Genomic DNA, 27,225 nt, shown 5'->3' with positions numbered 1-27,225 from the left:
GTTACATAAGATAGATGGTTACTTAAGGGGGAAAAATAGTCTTGTGAGGCTGGTGGGCATCCATGTACGTGTTTGTGAGAGACTCACCTTTCTATAGAGGGGTCATAATAGTTTGTAGGCCAAACCATTCGAACGCTACATACATCTTTGTGAGAAGACTGATTTTCAGGATGCCTCATGGTCCGATAAACACCGCTCTTGCTCTGCCACCTTTCACTGCAAATGCAGAAGGGTGGGAGCGCACCTCTCTGGAGACTAGGTTTGGAGGGGGGTGTGTGGTGCAAGGGGAGGTGAGGCAAGGCCGTACTGAGGCCTGAGTGTCTGTCTGTGGGTGATATCTAGGCTGGGGTGACAGGGGGTTGAGGATATCCCTTCGTTAGATCCTCATGTTATTGCAACCTGCTGAGTAGGGCCAGGCACCAACATACACATATTAGGCCTATACAGTTGAAGTCGGAAGTTGTTGGAGTCATTAAAAATCGTTTTTCAACCACTCCACAAATTTCTTGTTAACAAACTATAGTTTTGGCAAGTCGGTTAGGACATCTACTTTGCGCATGACACAAGTCATTTTTCCAACAATTGTTTACAGACAGATTATTTCACTTATAATTCACTGTATCACAATTCCAGTGGGTCAGAAGTTTACATACTAAGTTGACTGTGCCTTTAAACAGCTTGGAAAATTCCAGAAAATGATGTCATGGCTTTAGAAGCTTCTGATAGGCTAATTAACATCATTTGAGTCAATTGGAGGTGTACCTGTGGATGTATTTCAAGACCTACCTTCAGACTCAGTGCCTCTTTGCTTGACATCATGGGAAAATCAAAAGAAATCAGCCAAGACCTCAGGAAAGAAAATGATATACCTCCACAAGTCTGGTTCATCCTTGGGAGCAATTTCCAAACGCCTGAAAGTACCACGTTCATCTGTACAAACAATAGTACGCAAGTATAAACACCATGGGACCACGCAGCCGTCATACCGCTCAGGAAGGAGACGCGTTCTGTCTGCACGTGATGAACGCACTTTGGTGCGAAAAGTGCAAATCAATTCCAGAACAACAGCAAAGGACCTTGTGAAGATGCTGGAGGAAACGGGTACAAAGGTATCTATATCCATAGTAAAACTAGTCCTATATCGACATAACCTGACAGGCCGCTCAGCAAGGAAGAAGCCACTGCTCCAAAACCGCCATAAAAAGCCAGTCTACGGTTTGCAACTGCACATGGGGACAAAGATCATACTTTTTGGAGAAATGTTCTCTGGTCTGATGAAACAAAAATAGAACTGTTTGGCCATAATGACCACTGTTATGTTTGGAGGAAAAAGGGGGAAGCTTGTAACCTGAAGAACACCATCCCAACTGTAAAGCACGGGGGTGGCAGCATCATGTTGTGGGGGTGCTTTGCTGCAGGAGGGACTGGTGCACTTCACAAAATAAATTGCATCATGAGGCAGGAAAATTATGTGGATATATTGAAGCAAAATCTAAAGACATCAGTCAGGAAGTTAACTTCTATGGGCTACGTGGGACGCTAGCGTCCCACCTGCGAGACACATCCAGTGAAATATCAGGGCGGCAAATTCAAAAACAACAAAATGTCATAATTTAACTTTCTCAAACATACAACTATTTTACACCATTTTAAAGATACACTTCTCCTTGATGTAACCACATTGTCCGATTTCAAAAAGGCTTTACAGAGAAAGCAAAACATTAGATTATGTTAGGAGAGTACATAGACAAAAATAATCACACAGCCATTTTCCAAGCAAGGACATGTGTCAATAAAACGCAAAACACAGCTAAATGAAGCACTAACCTTTGACGATCTTCATCAGATGACACTCCTAGGACATTATGTTACACAATAAATGTATGTTTTGTTTGATAAAGTTCATATTTCTATCCAAAAACAGCATTTTACATTGGCGCGTGATGTTCAGAAAATGTATTCCCACTTCCGGTGAATGTGCACATCAATTAACAAAAATACTCATCATAAACGTTGACAAAATATATAACAATTATTTAAAGAATTATAGATAGACTACTCCTGGATGCAACCGCCGAGTCAGATTTTAAAATGGCTTTACGGAGAAAGCACATTTTTCAATATTCTGAGTACATAGCTCAGCCATCACAGCGAGCTATACAGACACCCGCCAAGTTCGGGGCAACCTAAACTCAGAATTAGTATTAGAAATATTGTCTTACCTTTGTTGATCTTCGTCAGAATGCACTCCCAGGACTGCTACTTCCACAAGAAATGTTGTTTTTGTTTGAAATACTCCATATTTATGTCCAAATACCTCCGTTTTGTTCATGCGTTCAGGTCACTAGCCAAAGGCATACCGCGCGAGCGCGGTACCAGAGACGAAAAGTCAAAATGTTCCATTACCGTACTTAGAAGCATGTCAAACGCTGTTTAAAATCAATCTTTATGGTATTTTTAACGTAAAATTGCGATAATATTCCAACCGGACAATAGCATATTCATTCAAGAAGAAAAAGAAGGAATGGTGCGCTCGCGTGACCGCGCATATCCAATCCCTTTGTTGCCAGGCAGTCCACTCAGTAACTGAGCTCCTATTATCTGCCCAGTGACAGGAGAATGCTCAAACCACTTTCTGAAGGCTGTTGACATCCAATGGAAGCATTAGGAAGTGCAACGTCACCCCACAGACACTGTAGGTTCGATTAGAGAATCAAAAGAAGAACTACAATTCTGACTTTCCACTTCCTGCTTGGATTTTTCTCAGGTTTTTGCCTGCCATATGAGTACCCTTATACTCACAGACACCATTCAAACAGTTTTAGAAACTTCAGAGTGTTTTCTATCAAACTCTACTAATAATATGCATATTCTAGTTTCTGGGCCAGAGTAGTAACCTGTTTAAATTGGGTACGTTTTTATCCGGCCGTGAAAATACTGCCTCCTATACCCCAACAGGTTAAAGCTTGGTCGCAAATGGGTCTTCCAAATGGACAATGACCCCAAGCATACTTCCAAAGTTGTGTGCGAGCAAGTAGGCCTACAAACCTGACTCAGTTACACCAGCTCTGTCAGGTGGAATGGGCCAAAATTCACCCAACTTATTGTGGGAAGCTTGTGGAAGGCTACCCGACACGTTTGACCCAAGTTAAACATTTTAAAGGCAATGCTACCAAATACTAATTGAGTGTATGTAAACTTCTGACCCACTGGGAATGTGATGAAAGAAATAAAAGTTGAAATAAATAATTCTCTCTACAATTATTCTGACATTTCACATTCTTAAAATAAAGTGGTGATTCTAACTGACCTAAGTCAGGGAATGTTTACTAGGATTAAATGTCAGGAATTGTGAAAAGCTGAGTTTAAATTTATTTGGATAAGGTTTATGTAAACTTCTGACTTCAACTGTATATATATATACATAGGATGATCTGGTATTGTCCTAGGTCTACGTTTGTGTTCAATTTAGACAATGTTTTCCATCTTTTGGCTATATGAATACTCTTACCCTCAGTCCCAGTCGGAAGGAATGCCTGGTCTGTCTCACTTTCTCTTTTTCTGTGTATGTTCTTGTCTGTCTCACTCTCTCTCCTCCCCCCTCTCTCTTTCCATCTCTCGTGCTTGGTAAACCTAGAGTCAGTGGGAGTGTCTTCTGCTGCTGTCCTAATCAGCAAGCAGCTTTGCTCTATTGTCACGGTAACAAGGAGCATATTACTGGGGGAAACGAGGTGTAATTAAGTCTAAGGTTTTACCAGATGGACAACTCAACTCTGTTTGGAGCAGCATGTTCCCCAACACCAGGGGTCGCCAACCTTGTTCCTGGAGAGGTACTGTCCTGTATGTTTTCATTCCAACCCTAATCTAGCGCACCTGATTCTGCTAATTTGCTGGTTGATAAGCTGAATCAGGTTAGTTATACCTGGGGTTGGACCGAAAACCTACAGGAGGCTAGCTCTCCAGGAACAGGGTTGGAAAGCCCTGCTCTACACACAGTACAGTCTCTCACACAATATCTCTCACACACCACACAAACACTTTCTCCACGTGTTTCCCGCGCAAACTGATAAACAGTGGGTGGGTGTGTGCGCGCGCACCATCATACAGATGAGGAAACTCTTTATTCGTTTAACGCAACAGTTCAGCAGCCTAGCAGTCCTCCACAGAACAAAATGAACCACATGAACCTCACCTAAATGACTTTAGTAACCAGTAGGCCAACACTACCTGTATTATTCAACTGTTGCATTTCATTCGTTACACATTTCTCTGGTGCTCTACTGACTGTCTCGGAAGCATTCATGTTTAGCAAAAAACAAAATTTTTTCTCTCTCTCCTCTCTCCAGAGACGAGGTGCTATCTCTTATGACAGCTCAGATCAGACCGCTCTGTACATTCGTATGCTCGGTGAGTACTACCCACTGTCACATACACATCACATACAGTACAGAACAACTTATGCTAGTTACTGTTAGCCCTGCACACCGTCCCCATATTCAGAATGAACAGGCATCATCAGGCTTCTAGATTGCATCAAGGAAAGGAAACAATTTCTCAAATAATTTTCTGACACATTATATAACTTGAGTAACAAAACGTGAGAAAGGGATGGATAAGTTGAGAAACTCGAGAGAGGGATCGATAAGTTGAGAAATGTGAGAGGGACGGATATTTGGATTTTTCCGATTTTATTGGGATCCCCATTAGCTAGTCCGACACATAACGAAAAAGACATTACAGACAAAAATACTTAAACAATTTACATAAAATGTAAAAACATGAACATAGACATTACAGACCTATATGCATACATACATTACTACATACAGTATACATAACTAGGTCAGACAGAGTGGTGTTTTGCTGTTTGCTCGAGTAATTTGAGATGGGAGTTCCTTGTGATCATAGCTCTATATATAATACTGTGTGTTGCCTTGAATTTGAGATTGAAAGAGGGATAGATGGCTGGATAGTAGACCCTTTCATCTGAGCCCTATACTACAAATCAAGTTTGAGGAGTTACTGAGGTAAATTTGGTAAACTCTTGAGTTCCATTCGGGATAACCGGTACCACGAAAGTGGCTCACCTTTTCTATGGCAACGAATCCTTCAGAACTAACCTGCTCCGGGGCAGGCTAACTCAGAGCTAACTCCATTTATCCTGAATGAAGTCTCTGAGCTGTGAGTTGAGGACCAATTAAGTAATTTTCCTCCTTCTCGCAAAGATTCTGTCATCCCCTTCATTTGAGGAAGATGACTGATTAAATATTTGATTAATCAAATGGGTTTTTTTGCTGCCTGCAACATCCTCCAGCATGACCGGTTTGGCGGTGGGTCAGTCATGGTGTGGGGTGGCATTTCTTTGGGGGGCCGCACAGCCCTCCATGTGCTCGCCAGAGGTAGCCTGACTGCCATTAGGTACCGAGATGAGATCCTCAGACCCCTTGTGAGACCATATGCTGGTGCGGTTGGCCCTGGGTTCCTCCTAATGCAAGACAATGCTAGACCTCATGTGGCTGGAGTGTGTCAGCAGTTCCTGCAAGAGGAAGGCATTGATGCTATGGACTGGCCCGCCCGTTCCCCAGACCTGAATCCAATTGAGCACATCTGGGACATCATGTCTCGCTCCATCCACCAACGCCACGTTGCACCACAGACTGTCCAGGAGTTGGCGGATGCTTTAGTCCAGGTCTGGGAGGAGATCCCTCAGGAGACCATCCGCCACCTCATCAGGAGCATGCCCAGGCGTTGTAGGGAGGTCATACAGGCACGTGGAGGCCACACACACTACTGAGCCTCATTTTGACTTGTTTTAAGGACATTACATCAAAGTTGGATCAGCCTGTAGTGTGGTTTTCCACTTTAATTTTGAGTGTGACTCCAAATCCAGACCTCCATGGGTTGATAAATTGGATTTCCATTGATTCTTTTTGTGTGATTTTGTTGTCAGCACATTCAACTATGTAAAGAAAAAAGTATTTCATAAGATTATTTAATTCATTCAGATCTAGGATGTGTTATTTTAGTGTTCCCTTTATTTTTTTGAGCAGTGTGTATAGGGCGCCAGTGGCGAATTTGCCAATCTTGGTGTTCTCTGGCAAATGCCAAACGTCCTGCACGGTGTTGGGCTGTAAGCACAACCCACACCTGTGGACGTCAGGCCCTCATACCACCCTCATGGAGTCTGTTTCTGACCGTTTGAGCAGACACATGCACATTTGTGGCCTGCTGGAGGTCATTTTGCAGGGCTCTGGCAGTGCTTCTCCTGCAAAGGCGGAGGTCTTGCTGCTGGGTTGTTGCCCTCCTACGGCCTCCTCCACATCTCCTGATGTACTGGCCTGTCTCCTGGTAGCGCCTCTGTGCTCTGGACACTATGCTGACAGACACAGCAAACCTTCTTGCCACAGCTCGCATTGATGTGCCATCCTGGATGAGCTGCACTACGTGTGACACTTGTGTGGGTTGTAGACTCCGTCTCATGCTACCACTAGAGTGAAAGCACCGCCAGCATTCAAAAGTGACCAAAACATCAGCCAGGAAGCATAGGAACTGAGAAGTGGTCTGTGGCCCCACCTGCAGAACCACTCCATTATTGGGGGTGTCTTGCTAATTGCCTATAATTTCCACCTGTTGTCTATTCCATTTGCACAACAGCATGTGAAATTTATTGTCAATCAGTGTTGCTTCCTAAGTGGACAGTTTGATTTCACAGAAGTGTGATTGACTTAGAGTTACATTGTGTTGTTTAAGGGTTCCCTTTATTTTTTTGAGCAGTGTTATATATATATATATATATATATATATATCTTTAAAAAATATATTTTTTATGTTTAGCTCACATATCATTTAAAAGTAGGTGTCTGTAATAGAATACATGTGACAAAAACTAATGTAGACATTAATACATGCATTTCTATAGCCTCAAAAATACTTATTACAATGGTGGAGGAGTGTCAAGATGGAGGCATGGTGGCTTCAACACAGCGCCCCCTATCAATCATCTAGTGTATATATAAATAATTGGTTCTGCTGTTATGGGAGATTATATACACAGGGCCCAGAGATTTCTCTGACCATGTGACCTGACCAGGTAATACTCTGGGCCCCCCCCAGAGAGGAAACGGCAAAGCGAGAGGGAGTTTTTCCTAGCCACCGTGCTTCTACACCTGCATTGCTTGCTGTTTGGGGTTTTAGGCTGGGTTTCTGTACAGCACTTTGAGATATCAGCTGATGTAAGAAGGGCTTTATAAATACATTTGATTTGATTTGATGACTGTCCCAAAATCTGTCTGCTCAAAAATACAGTGAAGCAGAGGAAGTGGGGATTTTTTGGTATGGAGGTCAGTCAAATATGAGCCGGCGGAGAGAAGCACGAGATTGAACTTCACTCAATTTTCTACAGTTTTCCCGTTTTAGTTAACACTATCAACGTTTCACTCTACTGTAGGAATTGTGATCGAATCAATGCAATATTAGCCACTTTCAATGTATTATACCGAAACAAAACGAAATAGGCTAGATTTAATATGTAAAACTAACTGTGCAAGATAATTTATTGTAGGCAGAGCTCATTGGAGTAGGATTCTATTGCATTGACAGGCCCATACTCTACACAGACTGGTGCGCCATAACCAATCAGAGCTGCAGTAGGTCGATATGCAAATAGCTATTGCCATATATGGATCTGTGCCATTCACTTTGAACTGGACTGTGTTTAGGCTACAGCATGAGCGGTCGTGAGTAGATGTGCTTGTTTTGAGATCAAAGTGAGAGCTGCATGTAGCCATGTGTACACATTTGTTCATATTCCTTGATAGTTAGTGAGTTATTAGTCCAGTTATAGCTAATTTCTTGTCAACAATGGGGGAGTGGTTGCTTCCTACAAGAGCACAAAACGTGTGCATTTCTAGCCATCTTTGAAAAGCGAGTCAGGTAAAGAGCTTTTTATATCTTAAAGGGGAAGTGTTGTATTTTCGAGACGGTCTTGAATACGCTAAGTAGCCAATAGGCAGAGCGTAGCGTAATTTCTCTGATTCTGTGATAATGAATTGTATTTTGTAAAGTGGTTTCTTGCATCAAACACAATATTTTCAGTCATACCCTTGTCTGAAGGACAAGTAGGTAAACAAAACAGGTTAATGTCAAGTCCTGAATGTTTGTTTTTTTCAAAAGTCTAATGGAATGTAGGCATTGAACACCACAAGTTGGCTGCTACTGTAGGCTGAATGATAGAACAGCTATTTCCATATTCGACTGTTATGTTATGTGTTTTCTCTATTGTTTTTGATGGTAGGTCACTCTGGTAGGCCTACATTATGATCAAATAGCCACTGTTGGCAACTTGGCCACTGTTAAAACTGTAACTTAAAGCGGGTACAGCCTCTGTGTTCACAGTAAACGCACACCGGAAGTTGCACAGAATTTTCACAAAGTTCAAGTTTGCGCTCAGCAGACCTGACATTTGCTCAATTCCTGGCTAGAATGATCCCGCCTCCTCCCTCATTTGGGGACATTTATTCCCATTGTTCGAACAGTCCAGTATAGAGGTCGACCGATTATGAATTTTCAACGCCGATACCGATTATCGGAGGACCAAAAAAACGATGCCGATTAATGGGCCGTTTTTTAAAATGTATTTGTAATAATGACAATTACAACAATACTGAATGAACACTTATTTTAACTTAATATAATACATCAATAAAATCAATTTAGCCTCAAATAAATAATGAAACATGTTCAGTTGGGTTTAAATAATGCAAAAACAAAGTGTTGGAGAAGAAAGTAAAAGTGCAATATGTGCCATGTAAAAAAGATAACGTTTAAGTGCCTTGCTCAGAACATGAGAACATATGAAAGCTGGTTGTTCCTTTTAACATGAGTCTTCAATATTCCCAGGTAAGAAGTTTTAGGTTGTAGTTATTATAGGAATTATAGGACTATTTCTCTCTATACGATTTGTATTTCATATACCTTTGACAATTGGATGTTCTTATAGGCACTTTCGTATTGCCAGTGTAACAGTTTAGCTTCCGTCCCTCTCCTCGCTCCTACCTGGGCTCGAACCAGGAACACATCGACAACAGCCACCCTCGAAGCAGCGTTACCCATGCAGAGCAAGGGGAACAACTACTCCAAGTCTCTGAGCGAGTGACGTTTGAAACGCTATTAGCATGCACCCGCTAACTAGCTAGCCATTTCACATCGGTTACACCAGCCTAATCTTGGGAGTTGACAGGCTTGAAGTCATAAACAGCGCAATGAATTGCGAAAGCTGCTGGCAAAACAAACGAAAGTGCTGTTTGAATGAATGCTTACGAGCCTGCTGGTGCCTACCACTGCTCAATCAAATCATAGACTTAATTATAATATAATAAACACACAGAAATACGAGCCTTAGGTCATTAATATGGTCGAATCCGGAAACTATCATCTCGAAAACAAAACGTTTTTTTTTTCTTTCAGTGAAATACGGAACCGTTCCGTATTTTATCTAACGGGTGGCATACCTAAGTCTAAATATTCCTGTTACATTGCACAACCTTCAATGGTATGTCATTATTACGTAAAATTCTGGCAAATTAGTTTGCAATGAGCCAGGCAATGAACGCAAGAGCAGTGACAGAATTTCATGTTAGCAGGCAATATTAACTAAATATGCAGGTTTAAAAATATATATACTTGTGTATTGATTTTAAAGAAAGGCATTGATGTTTATGTTTAGGTACATTGATGCAACGACAGTGCTTTTTTCGCAAATGCGCTTGTTAAATCATCACCCGTTTGTCGAAGTAGGCTGTGATTCGATGAGAAATTAACAGGCACCGCATCGATTATATGCAACACAGGACACGTGAGATAAACTAGTAATATCATCAACCATGTGTAGTTAACTAGTGATTATGTTAAGATTGATAGTTTTTTATAAGATAAGTTTAATGCTAGCTAGCAAATTACCTTGGCTTCTTGCTGCCCTCGCGTAACAGGTAGTCAGCCTGCCATGCAGGCTCCTCACGGAGTGCAATGTAAGGCAGGTGGTTAGAGCGTTGGACTAGTGTCACGTCCTGACCAGCAGGTGGAGTAGGTGTACAAGTGTTGGTCAGGGCGTGGCAGCTGTGTGGTGTTGCCTTTGATTGGAAGTCCTATATTAGTTGGGTGTGTTTGTCTGTGTGTTTGTGGGGAATTGTTGTGAGCACTGCTTTTTTTGGTTTAGCCTGCTATTAAAATATGAGCATCCATATTCCCGCTGCGCTTTGGTCGTCCTTTCAACAGCACCATGGATTATGTGACAGAATTCCCCACCAACACAGGACCAAGCAGCGGAAGAATTCTGGCGAGGACTGGGGAACACGTCGGGTAAGGGAGACCGAGAGGCACCCCCAATAATTTTTTAGGGGGGGGGCACAAGGGCTGTGTGACGGGGCAAGATTGGAGACCCAGGCCAGCGCCCCGTACCCCTGTTAAAAGTAAACAGACTGGACAGGTCCCGTGCTTTGGGGTAGGTGCCATGGTAAGGCCTGGTATTTTTAGGCCAGTAGGCTTAATACCAGCACCCCGCACGTGCCAGGGGAAAATAGGCATCGAGCCAGCACCGGAGATGCCAACCCTGCGCTTAAGACTGCCAGTGCCTGCTACACTGTCATTTCGTGAGTACTGTTCATTGTTTTGTTTATTGGGTTTTTCAGTGGATGCTTTACTCCTTTTTTTAAAATTAAAATATGAGCATCCATATTCCCGCTGCGCTTTGGTCGTCCTTTCAACAGCACCATGGATTATGTGACACTAGTAACCAGAAGGTTGCAAAAATGAATCCCCCCTGAACAAGGCAGTTAACCCCCGTTCCTAGGCCGTCATTGAAAATAAGAATGTGTTCTTAATCTGACTTGCCTAGTTAAATAAAGGTGTAATTTAGATTTTTTTTTTTACAATTATAATTTTTTGAATCGGCAAATCGGTGGCCAAAAATACCGATTACCGATTGTTATGAAAACTTGAAATCGGCCCTAATTAATCGGCCATTCCGATTAATCGGTCGACCTCTAGTCCAGTCCCTTATCTTGTCAGTCTATATAGGGTGTCTAATCAGAAACGCATCTTTTGACCAATGTGTAAAATAATATGTAAATTGTGTAGATACTCCTCTGAGAAAGAGACGAGGTTTGGACCACTGGTTATCATAATCCATACAAAAGTTTTTATTAACCCTTGTAGGTTGGCCAAAATTATGGTGACTAAATCAACGGAGGACAGAGAAAAAGAAATGCAAAAAAATCTGGACAGTAGCATTGTTCTAACAAACTGCCAAACAGACTGTGAAGTCATATAGAGAAGACAGACCTAATCATGTGGATTGGAGTTATATTGGATATAACCACACGATTTAAGAGTTCTTAAGTTGTTTTAAGGCATCTGTGATCAACAGATGCATATCTGTATTCCCAGTCATGTGAAATCCATAGATTAGAGCCTAATGCATTTATTTCAATTGACTGATTTCTTTATATGAACTGTAACTGAGTAAAATCTTTGAAATTGTTGCATATTGCGTTTTATATTTTTGTTCAGTATAAAACATGAAAATACTTCATGTCATGTCTCAAAATCGATATCTATCTTACCCCTATATTGCCTTCTCGATTCCAGTAGAAAGATGACAAGTTCTGGTGGATGGATTATCTTGGCAAATTTGTGCACAAAACTTGCGATAAATAAGATTTTTGTGCATATGGAACATTTATGGGATTATGTATTTCAGCTCATGAAACATGGGACCTACACTTTACCTGGAGTACAGGTTTTTCATATTCATGTGAAATTCCTGTTCTTTTTCAAAGATTTCTCACGTAAAGCGTATCTCTGTTAAACGTCAACGGTACACTGAGCGTACCGCAAGCTTTTTATTTTCAATGCCTTTTACATCTAATTCAGCTTGTGTTAATTTAGCTTTTTGAAACCCGCAATTTTGCAGATGAGCTTCACAACATGTCTTTAAAAGCCGCTGCGAGAAACGGGCACCGCTCCTTCAAGCTCTGCTTATTATGGGATGTATTAGGTTACGAGATCCGACTTTTTGGATATAATGTTAATGATGTGTTATTTAAATATTGATAATTTATTCAGAACATGAAGAATCATATTTGTCTTGGTAAAATGTATTTTATAACATAAGTGAAATTTCATCACCAAAGTGTGTTTACACCCACTTTGGACAGAGGTGGGTGGACACCCTACAGTATATAATCTTTGTTGATAATCTTTGTTAATTCCTGCCTGGTGGAAGCCATTATGGTTCATACTGCAAATAGTTTGTGATAACCTTGAATACACTACACATTTGTATTTCCTGCTGTGCAGGACATTTCCTGCAACAACAGGGTGATCAAATTCGGATCTTACACCTGTAGTATTTTTGGATAATATGTTGTTGGAAGATGAAGTTGGATAAAAACCCACACTAGTTAAAGAAATCTGAAGACAATCTAAATCATTAGTTATTTTGCTTAAGCAGGAAGCTTAATTCAACGACTTAACAATTGATTTACTGTTGCTAGCTTTCCCCTGGTTATCTCTGACTCTAGTATTAGGCTTACTTTGAGAGCATATGTTTGTGTGGACTCAGTGGATATTACAGTTCTTGTTAAGAGGTGCAGCAGGGTCCCAGTTTAGGACATGCTGGCTATATGCCAGGGTCTGTGAAAAGTTCCTAGGCCAGTCTGATCTGTTGCTGTGTTGTCATACAGTGGGTTTAAGAACATTAGAGTGTAGAGGTCAGGACACATGGGTAATCAACTGTCTTACCCGTATTTCCCCCCCAGCTCAAGGCCCGTTGCCACACAGAATGGAAAAACTTGACTCTCTGCATCTCAACACACACACACACACACACACACAATTACTTGCCATTGCATCTGTGTGAGAAAGTGGAAGAGTTTGTTTACACCATACATAACCTTGTATATTTTCATTTAATCTGTGAATGCTGTGTAAACTATATGTAATGTTACCATTCATTACTTCCTTTCATGGTAATTCCCAGTATTGCTATTTTCGAGGGGCTTTTGTTATATTCAAACAGCTGTTCCCAAGTAAGTAGCAAGCTGGTGGGAGAGACTGTACAGTACTGTATGCCTGATTTGATCTAATGTACAAATCAGTATTGAAGAGCTGCATTAGTCTGTCAGTCTGACATTACTGCTGAATGACTCATATAGAAGACTAGTATTGACTGGGCTGCCTGGGAAAGTGCCATAGTACCATAACGATACTGTCAGCGCTCGCCTCTGAGTATAACACACTAACCTGTCTACTCTACTGTGTTACTGCAGGTCCCTCTGCTGCTCCTAGCCTGTCTGACAATTAATACTAGTGTTACTGCAGGTCCCTCTGCTGCTCCTAGCCTGTCTGACAACTAATACTAGTGTTACTGCAGGTCCCTCTGCTGCTCCTAGCCTGTCTGACTACTAATACTAGTGTTACTGCAGGTCCCTCTGCTGCTCCTAGCCTGTCTGACAACTAATACTAGTGTTACTGCAGGTCCCTCTGCTGCTCCTAGCCTGTCTGACTACTAATACTAGTGTTACTGCAGGTCCCTCTGCTGCTCCTAGCCTGTCTGACAATTAATACTAGTGTTACTGCAGGTCCCTCTGCTGCTCCTAGCCTGTCTGACTACTAATACTAGTGTTACTGCAGGTCCCTCTGCTGCTCCTAGCCTGTCTGACTATTAATACTAGTGTTACTGCAGGTCCCTCTACTGCTCCCAGCCTGTCTGACAATTAATACTAGTGTTACTGCAGGTCCCTCTGCTCCTCCTAGCCTGTCTGACAATTAATACTAGTGTTACTGCAGGTTCCTCTGCTGCTCCTAGCCTGTCTGACTACTAATACTAGTGTTACTGCAGTTCCCTCTGCAGCTCCTAGCCTGTCTGACTACTAATACTAGTGTTAATGCAGGTCCCTCTGCTGCTCCGAGCCTGTCTGACTACTAATACTAGTGTTACTGTAGGTCCCTCTGCTGCTCCTAGCCTGTCTGACTACTAATACTAGTGTTACTGCAGGCCCCTCTGCTGCTCCTAGCCTGTCTGACTATTAATACTAGTGTTACTGCAGGTCCCTCTGCTGCTCCTAGCCTGTCTGACTACTAATACTAGTGTTACTGCAGGTCCCTCTGCTGCTCCTAGCCTGTCTCACTACTAGTGTTACTTCAGGTCCCTCTGCTGCTCCTAGCCTCTCTGACTACTAATACTAGTGTTAATGTAGGTCCCTCTTCTGCTCCTAGCCTGTCTGACTACTAATACTAGTGTTACTGTAGGTCCCTCTACTGCTCCTAGACTGTCTGACGATTAATACTAGTGTTACTGCAGGTCCCTCTGCTGCTCCTAGCCTGTCTGACTATTAATACTAGTGTTACTGCAGGTCCCTCTGCTGCTCCTAGCCTGTCTGACTACTAATACTAGTGTTACTGTAGGTCCCTCTGCTGCTCCTAGCCTGTCTGACTACTAATACTAGTGTTACTGTAGGTTACCGCTGCTGTTCCTAGCCTGTCTGACGATTAATACTAGTGTTACTGTAGGTCCCTCTGCTGCTCCTAGCCTGTCTAACTACTAATACTACTGTTAGTGCAGGTCCCTCTGCTGCTCCTAGCTTGTCTGACTATTAATACTAGTGTTTCTGCAGGTCCCTCTGCTGCTCCTAGCCTGTCTGACTACTAGTGTTACTGCAGGTCCGTCTGCTGCTCCTAGCCTGTCTGACTACTAATACCAGTGTTACTTTAGGTTACCGCTGCTGCTCCTAGCCTGTCTGACTACTAATACTAGTGTTAATGCAGGTCCCTCTGCTGCTCCGAGCCTGTCTGACTACTAATACTAGTGTTACTGTAGGTCCCTCTGCTGCTCCTAGCCTGTCTGACAATTAATACTAGTGTTACTGTAGGTCCCTCTGCTGCTCCTAGCCTGTCTGACTACTAATACTAGTGTTACTGCAGGTGCCTCTGCTCCTCCTGGCCTGTCTGACTACTAATACTAGTGTTACTGCAGGTCCCTCTGCTGCTCCTAGCCTGTCTGACTATTAATACTAGTGTTACTGCAGGTCCCTCTGCTGCTCCAAGCCTGTCTGACTACTAATACTTGTGTTACTGTAGGTCCCTCTGCTGCTCCTAGCCTGTCTGACTACTAATACTAGTGTTACTGCAGGCCCCTCTGCTGCTCCTAGCCTGTCTGACTATTAATACTAGTGTTACTGTAGGTCCCTCTGCTGCTCCTAGCCTGTCTGACTACTAATACTAGTGTTACTGTAGGTCCCTCTGCTGCTCCTAGCATGTCTAACTATTAATACTAGTGTTACTGCAGGTCCCTCTGCTGCTCCTAGCCTGTCTGACTACTAATACTAGTGTTACTGCAGGTCCCTCTGCTGCTCCTAACTTGTCTGACTACTAATACTAGTGTTACTGCAGGTCCCTCTGCTGCTCCTAGCCTGTCTAACTACTAATACTAGTGTCACTGCAGGTCCCTCTGCTGCTCCTAGCCTGTCTGACTACTAATACCAGTGTTACTGCAGGTCCCTCTGCTGCTCCTAGGCTGTCTCACTACTAGTGTTACTTCAGGTCCCTCTGCTGCTCCTAGCCTCTCTGACTACTAATACTAGTGTTACTGGAGGCCCCTCTGCTGATCCTAGCCTGTCTGACTACTAATACTAGTGTGACTGCAGGTCCCGCTGCTGCTCCTAGCCTGTCTGACTACTAATACTAGTGTGACTGCAGGTCCCTCTGCTGCTCCTAGCCTGTCTGACTATTAATACTAGTGTTACTGCAGGTCCCTCTGCTGCTCCTAGCCTGTCTGACTATTAATACTAGTGTTACTGCAGGTCCCTCTGCTGCTCCTAGCCTGTCTGACTGTTAATACTAGTGTTACTGCAGGTCCCTCTGCTGCTCCTAGCCTGTCTGACTACTAATACTAGTGTTAATGTAGGTCCCTCTGCTGCTCCTAGCCTGTCTGACTACTAATACTAGTGTTACTGTAGGTTACCGCTGCTGTTCCTAGCCTGTCTGACGATTAATACTAGTGTTACTGTAGGTCCCTCTGCTGCTCCTAGCCTGTCTAACTACTAATACTACTGTTAGTGCAGGTCCCTCTGCTGCTCCTAGCTTGTCTGACTATTAATACTAGTGTTTCTGCAGGTCCCTCTGCTGCTCCTAGCCTGTCTGACAAATACTAGTGTTACTGCAGGTCCCTCTGCTGCTCCTAGCCTGTCTGACAATACTAGTGTTACTGCAGGTCCGTCTGCTGCTCCTAGCCTGTCTGACTACTAATACCAGTGTTACTTTAGGTTACCGCTGCTGCTCCTAGCCTGTCTGACTATTAATACTAGTGTTACTGCAGGTCCCTCTGCTGCTCCTAGCCTGTCTGACTACTAATACTAGTGTTACTGCAGGTCCCTCTGCTGCTCCTAGCCTGTCTGACTACTAATACCAGTGTTACTTTAGGTTACCGCTGCTGCTCCTAGCCTGTCTGACTATTAATACTAGTGTTACTGCAGCCCCCCTGCTGCTCCTAGCCTGTCTGACTACTAATGCTAGTGTTACTGCAGGCCCCTCTGCTGCTCCTAGCCTGTCTGACTACTAATACTAGTGTTACTGCAGGTCCCTCTGCTGCTCCTAGCCTGTCTGACTACTAATACTAGTGCTACTGCAGTTCCCTCTGCTGCTCCTAGCCTTTCTGACTAATAATACTAGTGTTACTGCAGGCCCCTCTGCTGCTCCTAGCCTGTCTGACTACTAGTGTTACTGCAGGCCCCTCTGCTGCTCCTAGCCTGTCTGACTATTAATGCTAGTCTTACTGCAGGTCCCTCTGCTGCTCCTAGCTTGTCTGACTACTAATACTAGTGTTACTGCAGGTCCCTCTGCTGCTCCTAGCCTGTCTGACTATTAATACTAGTGTTACTGCAGGTCCCTCTGCTGCTCCTAGCCTGTCTGACTACTAATACTAGTGTTACTGCAGGTCCCTCTGCTGCTCCTAGCCTGTCTGACTACTAATACTAGTGTTACTGCAGGTCCCTCTGCTGCTCCTAGCCTGTCTGACTATTAATACTAGTGTTACTGCAGGTCCCTCTGCTGCTCCTAGCTTGTCAGACTACCAGTGTTACTGCAGGTCCCTCTGCTGCTCCTAACCTGTCTGACTACTAATACTAGTGTTACTGTAGGTCCCTCTGCTGCTCCTAGCCTGTCTCACTACTCGTGTTACTGCAGGTCCCGCTGCTGCTTCTAGCCTGTCTGACTACTAATACTAGTGTTTCTGCAGGTCCCTCTGCTGCTCCTAGCCTGTCTGACTACTAATACTAGTGTTACTGTAGGTCCCTCTGCTGCTCCTAGCCTGTCTAACTACTAATTCTAATGTTACTGCAGGTCCCTCTGCTGCTCCTAGCTTGTCTGACTACTAATACTAGTGTTACTGCAGGTCCCTCTGCTGCTCCCAGCCTGTCTGACTACTAATACTAGTGTTACTGCAGGTCCCTCTGCTGCTCCTAGCCTGTCTGACTATTAATATTAGTGTTACTGTAGGTCCCTCTGCTGCTCCTAGCATGTCTAACTATTAATACTAGTGTTACTGCAGGTCCCTCTGCTGCTCCTAGCCTGTCTGACTACTAATACTAGTGTTACTGCAGGTCCCTCTGCTGCTCCTAGCCTGTCTGACTACTAGTGTTACTGCAGGTCCCTCTGCTGCTCCGAGCATGTCTAACTATTAATACTAGTGTTACTGCAGGTCCCTCTGCTGCTCCTAGCCTGTCTGACTACTAATACTAGTGTTACTGCAGTTCCCTCTGCTGCTCCTAGCCTGTCTGACTACTACTACTAGTGTTACTGCAGGTCCCTCTGCTGCTCCTAGCCTGTCTGACAATTAATACTAGTGTTACTGCAGGTCCCTCTGCTGCTCCTAGCCTGTCTGACTACTAATACTAGTGTTACTGCAGGTCCCTCTGCTGCTCCTAGCCTGTCTGACAATTAATACTAGTGTTACTGCAGGTCCCTCTGCTGCTCCTAGCCTGTCTGACTACTAATACTAGTGTTACTGTAGGTCCCTCTACTGCTCCCAGCCTGTCTGACAATTAATACTAGTGTTACTGCAGGTCCCTCTGCTGCTCCTAGCCTGTCTGACTACTAATACTAGTGTTACTGCAGGTCCCTCTGCAGCTCCTAGCCTGTCTGACTACTAATACTAGTGTTAATGCAGGTCCCTCTGCTGCTCCGAGCCTGTCTGACTACTAATACTAGTGTTACTGTAGGTCCCTCTGCTGCTCCTAGCCTGTCTGACAATTAATACTAGTGTTACTGTAGGTCCCTCTGCTGCTCCTAGCCTGTCTGACTACTAATACTAGTGTTACTGCAGGTCCCTCTGCTCCTCCTGGCCTGTCTGACTACTAATACTAGTGTTACTGCAGGTCCCTCAGCTGCTCCTAGCCTGTCTAACTACTAATACTAGTGTTACTGTAGGTCCCTCTGCTGCTCCAAGCCTGTCTGACTACTAATACTTGTGTTACTGTAGGTCCCTCTGCTGCTCCTAGCCTGTCTGACTACTAATACTAGTGTTACTGCAGGCCCCTCTGCTGCTCCTAGCCTGTCTGACTATTAATACTAGTGTTACTGCAGGTCCCTCTGCTGCTCCTAGCCTGTCTGACTACTAATACTAGTGTTACTGCAGGTCCCTCTGCTGCTCCTAGCCTGTCTGACTACTAGTGTTACTGCAGGTCCCTCTGCTGCTCCGAGCATGTCTAACTATTAATACTAGTGTTACTGCAGGTCCCTCTGCTGCTCCTAGCCTGTCTGACTACTAATACTTGTGTTACTGTAGGTCCCTCTGCTGCTCCTAGCCTGTCTGACTACTAATACTAGTGTTACTGCAGGTCCCTCTGCTGCTCCTAACTTGTCTGACTACTAATACTAGTGTTACTGCAGGTCCCTCTGCTGCTCCTAGCCTGTCTAACTACTAATACTAGTGTTACTGCAGGTCCCTCTGCTGCTCCTAGCCTGTCTCACTACTAGTGTTACTTCAGGTCCCTCTGCTGCTCCTAGCCTCTCTGACTACTAATACTAGTGTTACTGGAGGCCCCTCTGCTGATCCTAGCCTGTCTGACTACTAATACTAGTGTGACTGCAGGTCCCTCTGCTGCTCCTAGCCTGTCTGACTACTAATACTAGTGTTAATGTAGGTCCCTCTTCTGCTCCTAGCCTGTCTGACTACTAATACTAGTGTTACTGTAGGTCCCTCTACTGCTCCTAGACTGTCTGACGATTAATACTAGTGTTACTGCAGGTCCCTCTGCTGCTCCTAGCCTGTCTGACTATTAATACTAGTGTTACTGTAGGTCCCTCTGCTGCTCCTAGCCTGTCTGACTACTAATACTAGTGTTACTGTAGGTTACCGCTGCTGTTCCTAGCCTGTCTGACGATTAATACTAGTGTTACTGTAGGTCCCTCTGCTGCTCCTAGCCTGTCTGACTACTAGTGTTACTGCAGGTCCCTCTGCTGCTCCTAGCCTGTCTGACTACTAGTGTTACTGCAGGTCCGTCTGCTGCTCCTAGCCTGTCTGACTACTAATAACAGTGTTACTTTAGGTTACCGCTGCTGCTCCTAGCCTGTCTGACTACTAATACTAGTGTTAATGCAGGTCCCTCTGCTGCTCCGAGCCTGTCTGACTACTAATACTAGTGTTACTGTAGGTCCCTCTGCTGCTCCTAGCCTGTCTGACAATTAATACTAGTGTTACTGTAGGTCCCTCTGCTGCTCCTAGCCTGTCTGACTACTAATACTAGTGTTACTGCAGGTCCCTCTGCTCCTCCTGGCCTGTCTGACTACTAATACTAGTGTTACTGCAGGTCCCTCTGCTGCTCCTAGCCTGTCTAACTACTAATACTAGTGTTACTGTAGGTCCCTCTGCTGCTCCTAGCCTGTCTGACTATTAATACTAGTGTTACTGCAGGTCCCTCTGCTGCTCCAAGCCTGTCTGACTACTAATACTTGTGTTACTGTAGGTCCCTCTGCTGCTCCTAGCCTGTCTGACTACTAATACTAGTGTTACTGCAGGCCCCTCTGCTGCTCCTAGCCTGTCTGACTATTAATACTAGTGTTACTGTAGGTCCCTCTGCTGCTCCTAGCCTGTCTGACTACTAATACTAGTGTTACTGTAGGTCCCTCTGCTGCTCCTAGCATGTCTAACTATTAATACTAGTGTTACTGCAGGTCCCTCTGCTGCTCCTAGCCTGTCTGACTACTAATACTAGTGTTACTGCAGGTCCCTCTGCTGCTCCTAGCCTGTCTGACTACTAGTGTTACTGCAGGTCCCTCTGCTGCTCCGAGCATGTCTAACTATTAATACTAGTGTTACTGCAGGTCCCTCTGCTGCTCCTAGCCTGTCTGACTACTAATACTTGTGTTACTGTAGGTCCCTCTGCTGCTCCTAGCCTGTCTGACTACTAATACTAGTGTTACTGCAGGTCCCTCTGCTGCTCCTAACTTGTCTGACTACTAATACTAGTGTTACTGCAGGTCCCTCTGCTGCTCCTAGCCTGTCTAACTACTAATACTAGTGTTACTGCAGGTCCCTCTGCTGCTCCTAGCCTGTCTGACTACTAATACCAGTGTTACTGCAGGTCCCTCTGCTGCTCCTAGGCTGTCTCACTACTAGTGTTACTTCAGGTCCCTCTGCTGCTCCTAGCCTCTCTGACTACTAATACTAGTGTTACTGGAGGCCCCTCTGCTGATCCTAGCCTGTCTGACTACTAATACTAGTGTGACTGCAGGTCCCGCTGCTGCTCCTAGCCTGTCTGACTACTAATACTAGTGTGACTGCAGGTCCCTCTGCTGCTCCTAGCCTGTCTGACTATTAATACTAGTGTTACTGCAGGTCCCTCTGCTGCTCCTAGCCTGTCTGACTATTAATACTAGTGTTACTGCAGGTCCCTCTGCTGCTCCTAGCCTGTCTGACTATTAATACTAGTGTTACTGCAGGTCCCTCTGCTGCTCCTAGCCTGTCTGACTACTAATACTAGTGTTAATGTAGGTCCCTCTTCTGCTCCTAGCCTGTCTGACTACTAATACTAGTGTTACTGTAGGTCCCTCTACTGCTCCTAGACTGTCTGACGATTAATACTAGTGTTACTGCAGGTCCCTCTGCTGCTCCTATCCTGTCTGACTATTAATACTAGTGTTACTGCAGGTCCCTCTGCTGCTCCTAGCCTGTCTGACTACTAATACTAGTGTTACTGCAGGTCCCTCTGCTGCTCCTAGCCTGTCTGACTACTAATACTAGTGTTACTGTAGGTTACCGCTGCTGTTCCTAGCCTGTCTGACGATTAATACTAGTGTTACTGTAGGTCCCTCTGCTGCTCCTAGCCTGTCTAACTACTAATACTACTGTTAGTGCAGGTCCCTCTGCTGCTCCTAGCTTGTCTGACTATTAATACTAGTGTTTCTGCAGGTCCCTCTGCTGCTCCTAGCCTGTCTGACTACTAGTGTTACTGCAGGTCCCTCTGCTGCTCCTAGCCTGTCTGACTACTAGTGTTACTGCAGGTCCGTCTGCTGCTCCTAGCCTGTCTGACTACTAATACCAGTGTTACTTTAGGTTACCGCTGCTGCTCCTAGCCTGTCTGACTATTAATACTAGTGTTACTGCAGGTCCCTCTGCTGCTCCTAGCCTGTCTGACTACTAATACTAGTGTTACTGCAGGTCCCTCTGCTGCTCCTAGCCTGTCTGACTACTAATACTAGTGTTACTGTAGGTTACCGCTGCTGCTCCTAGCCTGTCTGACGATTAATACTAGTGTTACTGTAGGTCCCTCTGCTGCTCCTAGCCTGTTTAACTACTAATACTACTGTTACTGCAGGTCCCTCTGCTTCTCCTAGCTTGTCTGACTATTAATACTAGTGTTACTGCAGGTCCCTCTGCTGCTCCTAGCCTGTCTGACTACTAATACTAGTGTTACTGCAGGTCCCTCTGCTGCTCCTAGCCTGTCTGACTACTAATACTAGTGTTACTGTAGGTTACCGCTGCTGCTCCTAGCCTGTCTGACGATTAATACTAGTGTTACTGTAGTTCCCTCTGCTGCTCCTAGCCTGTCTAACTACTAATACTACTGTTACTGCAGGTCCCTCTGCTTCTCCTAGCTTGTCTGACTATTAATACTAGTGTTACTGCAGGTCCCTCTGCTGCTCCTAGCTTGTCTGACTATTAATACTAGTGTTACTGCAGGTCCCTCTACTGCTCCTAGACTGTCTGACGATTAATACTAGTGTTACTGCAGGTCCCTCTGCTGCTCCTAGCCTGTCTGACTATTAATACTAGTGTTACTGCAGGTCCCTCTGCTGCTCCTAGCCTGTCTGACTACTAATACTAGTGTTACTGTAGGTTACCGCTGCTGTTCCTAGCCTGTCTGACGATTAATACTAGTGTTACTGTAGGTCCCTCTGCTGCTCCTAGCCTGTCTGACTACTAGTGTTACTGCAGGCCCCTTTGCTGCTCCTAGCCTGTCTTACTATTAATACTAGTGTTATTGTAGGTCCCGCTGCTGCTCCTAGCCTGTCTAACTACTAATACTAGTGTTACTGCAGGTCCCTCTGCTGCTCCTAGCCTGTCTGACTACTCGTGTTACTGCTGGCCCCTCTGCTGCTCCTAGCCTGTCTGACTACCAATACTAGTGTTACTGCAGGTCCTTCTGCTGCTCCTAGCCTGTCTGACTACTAGTGTTACTGCAGGTCCCTCTGCTGCTCCTAGCCTGTCTCACTACTCGTGTTACTGCAGGCCCCTCTGCTGCTCCTAACCTGTCTGACTACTAATACTAGTGTTTCTGCAGGTCCCTCTGCTGCTCCTAGCCTGTATGACTAATAATACTTGTGTTACTGCAGCCCCCCTGCTGCTCCTAGCCTGTCTGACTACTAATGCTAGTGTTACTGCAGGCCCCTCTACTGCTCCTAGCCTGTCTGACTACTAATACTAGTGTTACTTCATGTCCCTCTGCTGCTCCTAGCGTCTGACTACTAATACTAGTGCTACTGCAGTTCCCTCTGCTGCTCCTAGCCTTTCTGACTAATAATACTAGTGTTACTGCAGGCCCCTCTGCTGCTCCCAGCCTGTCTGACTACTAGTGTTACTGCAGGCCCCTCTGCTGCTCCTAGCCTGTCTGACTATTAATACTAGTGTTACTGCAGGTCCCTCTGCTGCTCCTAACCTGTCTGACTACTAATACTAGTCTTACTGCAGGTCCCTCTGCTGCTCCTAGCCTGTCTGACTATTAATACTAGTGTTACTGCAGGTCCCTCTGCTGCTCCTAGCCTGTCTGACTATTAATACTAGTGTTACTGCAGGTCCCTCTGCTGCTCCTAGCTTGTCAGACTACCAGTGTTACTGCAGGTCCCTCTGCTGCTCCTAGCCTGTCTAACTACTAATTCTAATGTTACTGCAGGTCCCTCTGCTGCTCCTAGCTTGTCTGACTACTAATACTAGTGTTACTGCAAGTCCCTCTGCTGCTCCCAGCCTGTCTGACTACTAATACTAGTGTTACTGCAGGTCCCTCTGCTGCTCCTAGCCTGTCTGACTATTAATATTAGTGTTACTGGAGGCCCCTCTGCTGCTCCTAGCCTGTCTGACTACTAGTGTTACTGCAGGCCCCTCTGCTGCTCCTAGCCTGTCTGACTATTAATACTAGTCTTACTGCAGGTCCCTCTGCTGCTCCTAGCTTGTCAGACTACCAGTGTTACTGCAGGTCCCTCTGCTGCTCCTAGCCTATCTGACTACTAATACTAGTGTCACTGCAGGCCCCTCTGCTGCTCCTAGCCTGTCTGACTACTAATACTAGTGTTACTGTATGTCCCTCTTCTGCTCCTAGCCTGTCTAATTGCTAATACTAGTTTTACTGCAGGTCCCTCTGCTGCTCCTAGCCTGTCAGACTACCAGTGTTACTGCTGGCCCCTCTGCTGCTCCTAGCCTGTCTGACTACCAATACTAGTGTTACTGCAGGTCCTTCTGCTGCTCCTAGCCTGTCTGACTACTAATACTAGTGTTACTGCAGGTCCCCCTGCTGCTCCTAGCCTGTCTGACTACTAGTGTTACTGCAGCCCCCTCTGCTGCTCCTAGCCTGTCTGACTACTAATGCTAGTGTTACTGCAGGCCCCTCTACTGCTCCTAGCCTGTCTGACTACTAATACTAGTGCTACTGCAGTTCCCTCTGCTGCTCCTAGCCTTTCTGACTACTAATACTAGTGTTACTGCAGGTCCCTCTGCTGCTCCTAGCCTCTCTGACTACTAATACTAGTGTTACTGTAGGTCCCTCTGCTGCTCCTAGCTTGTCTGACTACTAATACTAGTGTTACTGCAGGTCCCTCTGCTGCTCCCAGCCTGTCTGACTACTAATACTAGTGTTACTGCAGGTCCCTCTGCTGCTCCTAGCTTGTCTGACTACTAGTGTTACTGCAGGTCCCTCTGCTGCTCCTAGCCTGTCTGACTATTAATATTAGTGTTACTGGAGGCCCCTCTGCTGCTCCTAGCCTGTCTGACTACTAGTGTTACTGCAGGCCCCTCTGCTGCTCCTAGCCTGTCTGACTATTAATACTAGTCTTACTGCAGGTCCCTCTGCTGCTCCTAGCTTGTCAGACTACCAGTGTTACTGCAGGTCCCTCTGCTGCTCCTAGCCTGTCTTACTACTAATACTAGTGTCACTGCAGGCCCTTCTGCTGCTCCTAGCCTGTCTGACTACTAATACTAGTGTTACTGTATGTCCCTCTTCTGCTCCTAGCCTGTCTAACTACTAATACTAGTGTTACTGCAGGTCCCTCTGCTGCTCCTAGCCTGTCTGACTACTAATACTAGTGTTACTGCAGGTCCCTCTGCTGCTCCTAGCCTGTCTGACTATTAATACTAGTGTTACTGCAGGTCCCTCTGCTGCTCCTAGCCTGTCTGACTACTAATACTAGTGTTACTGTAGGTCCCTCTGCTGCTCCTAGCCTGTCTCACTACTCGTGTTACTGCAGGTCCCGCTGCTGCTCCTAGCCTGTCTGACTACTAATACTAGTGTTTCTGCAGGTCCCTCTGCTGCTCCTAGCCTGTCTGACTATTAATACTAGTGTTACTGCAGGTCCCTCAGCTGCTCCTAGCTTGTCAGACTACCAGTGTTACTGCTGGCCCTTCTGCTGCTCCTAGCCTGTCTGACTACCAATACTAGTGTTACTGCAGGTCCTTCTGCTGCTCCTAGCCTGTCTGACTACTAATACTAGTGTTACTACAGGTCCCTCTGCTGCTCCTAGCTTGTCAGACTACCAGTGTTACTGCTGGCCCCTCTGCTGCTCCTAGCTTGTCAGACTACCAGTGTTACTGCTGGCCCTTCTGCTGCTCCTAGCCTGTCTGACTACCAATACTAGTGTTACTGCAGGTCCTCCTGCTGCTCCTAGCATGTCTAACTACTAGTGTTACTGCAGGTCCCTCTGCTGCTCCTAGCCTGTCTGACTACCAATACTAGTGTTACTGCAGGTCCTTCTGCTGCTCCTAGCCTGTCTCACTACTCGTGTTACTGCAGGCCCCTCTGCTGCTCCTAGCCTGTCTGACTACTAATACTAGTGTTACTGCAGGTCCCTCTGCTGCTCATAGCCTGTCTGACTAATAATACTAGTGTTACTGTAGGTCCCTCTGCTGCTCCTAGCCTGTCTGACTACTAATACTAGTGTTTCTGCAGGTCCCTCTGCTGCTCCTAGCCTGTCTGACTACTAATACTAGTGTTACTGCAGGTCCCTCTGCTGCTCATAGCCTGTCTGACTAATAATACTAGTGTTACTGTAGGTCCCTCTGCTGCTCCTAGCCTGTCTGACTACTAATACTAGTGTTTCTGCAGGTCCCTCTGCTGCTCCTAGCCTGTCTGACTACTAATACTAGTGTTTCTGCAGGTCCCTCTGCTGCTCCTAGCCTGTCTGACTACTAATACTAGTGTTACTGCAGGTCCCTCTGCTGCTCATAGCCTGTCTGACTAATAATACTAGTGTTACTGTAGGTCCCTCTGCTGCTCCTAGCCTGTCTGACTACTAATACTAGTGTTACTGCAGGTCCCTCTGCTGCTCTTAGCCTGTCTGACTACTAGTGTTACTGCAGCCCCCTCTGCTGCTCCTAGCCTTTCTGACTACTAATGCTAGTGTTACTGCAGGCCCCTCTGCTGCTCCTAGCCTGTCTGACTGCTAATACTAGTGTTACTTCAGGTCCGTCTGCTGCTCCTAGCGTCTGACTACTAATACTAGTGCTACTGCAGTTCCCTCTGCTGCTCCTAGCCTGTCTGACTACTAATACTAGTGTTACTGCAGGCCCCTCTGCTGCTCCTAGCCTGTCTGACTATTAATACTAGTGTTACTGCAGGTCCCTCTGCTGCTCCTAGCTTGTCAGACTACCAGTGTTACTGCAGGTCCCTCTGCTGCTCCTAGCCTGTCTGACTACTAATACTAGTGTTACTGCAGGTCCCTCTGCTGCTCCTAGCCTGTCTGACTACTAATACTAGTGTTACTGTAGGTCCCTCTGCTGCTCCTAACCTGTCTGACTACTAATACTAGTGTTACTGCAGGTCCCTCTGCTGCTCCTAGCCTGTCTGATTACTAATACTAGTGTTACTGCAGGTCCCTCTGCTGCTCCTAGCCTGTCTGACTATTAATACTAGTGTTACTGCAGGTCCCTCTGCTGCTCCTAGCTTGTCAGACTACCAGTGTTACTGCAGGTCCCTCTGCTGCTCCTAGCCTGTCTGACTACTAATACTAGTGTTACTGTAGGTCCCTCTGCTGCTCCTAGCCTGTCTCACTACTCGTGTTACTGCAGGTCCCGCTGCTGCTCCTAGCCTGTCTGACTACTAATACTAGTGTTTCTGCAGGTCCCTCTGCTGCTCCTAACCTGTCTGACTATTAATACTAGTGTTACTACAGGTCCCTCTGCTGCTCCTAGCTTGTCAGACTACCAGTGTTACTGCAGGTCCCTCTGCTGCTCCTAGCCTGTATGACTATTAATACTTGTGTTACTGCAGCCCCCCTGCTGCTCCTAGCCTGTCTGACTACTAGTGTTACTGCAGCCCCCTCTGCTGCTCCTAGCCTGTCTGACTACTAATGCTAGTGTTACTGCAGGCCCCTCTGCTGCTCCTAGCCTGTCTGACTGCTAATACTAGTGTTACTTCAGGTCCGTCTGCTGCTCCTAGCGTCTGACTACTAATACTAGTGCTACTGCAG

The 27,225-nt window shown here is 45.5% G+C and overlaps 1 protein-coding gene across 2 annotated transcripts in view; it reads left to right on the top strand.

The window, feature by feature from the left end:
- The window catches only part of LOC106579529 (high affinity cAMP-specific 3',5'-cyclic phosphodiesterase 7A), a 57,129-nt gene that overhangs the window by 12,234 nt on the left and 17,670 nt on the right, over positions 1 to 27,225 (top strand). For both annotated transcript variants that reach the window (XM_014159525.2, XM_014159526.2), the window contains exon 2: positions 4,347 to 4,407. In XM_014159525.2, the coding sequence (XP_014015000.1) occupies positions 4,347 to 4,407 (61 nt within the window). The remainder of the gene's footprint in view (positions 1 to 4,346; positions 4,408 to 27,225) is intronic.

The sequence above is a fragment of the Salmo salar genome, chromosome ssa19, assembly GCF_905237065.1.
Source record: "Salmo salar chromosome ssa19, Ssal_v3.1, whole genome shotgun sequence".
NCBI classification, from domain to species: Eukaryota; Metazoa; Chordata; class Actinopteri; order Salmoniformes; family Salmonidae; genus Salmo; species Salmo salar.
The sequence above is the reverse complement of the archived record's forward strand: the minus strand, read 5'-3'. Positions and strand labels throughout refer to the sequence as shown.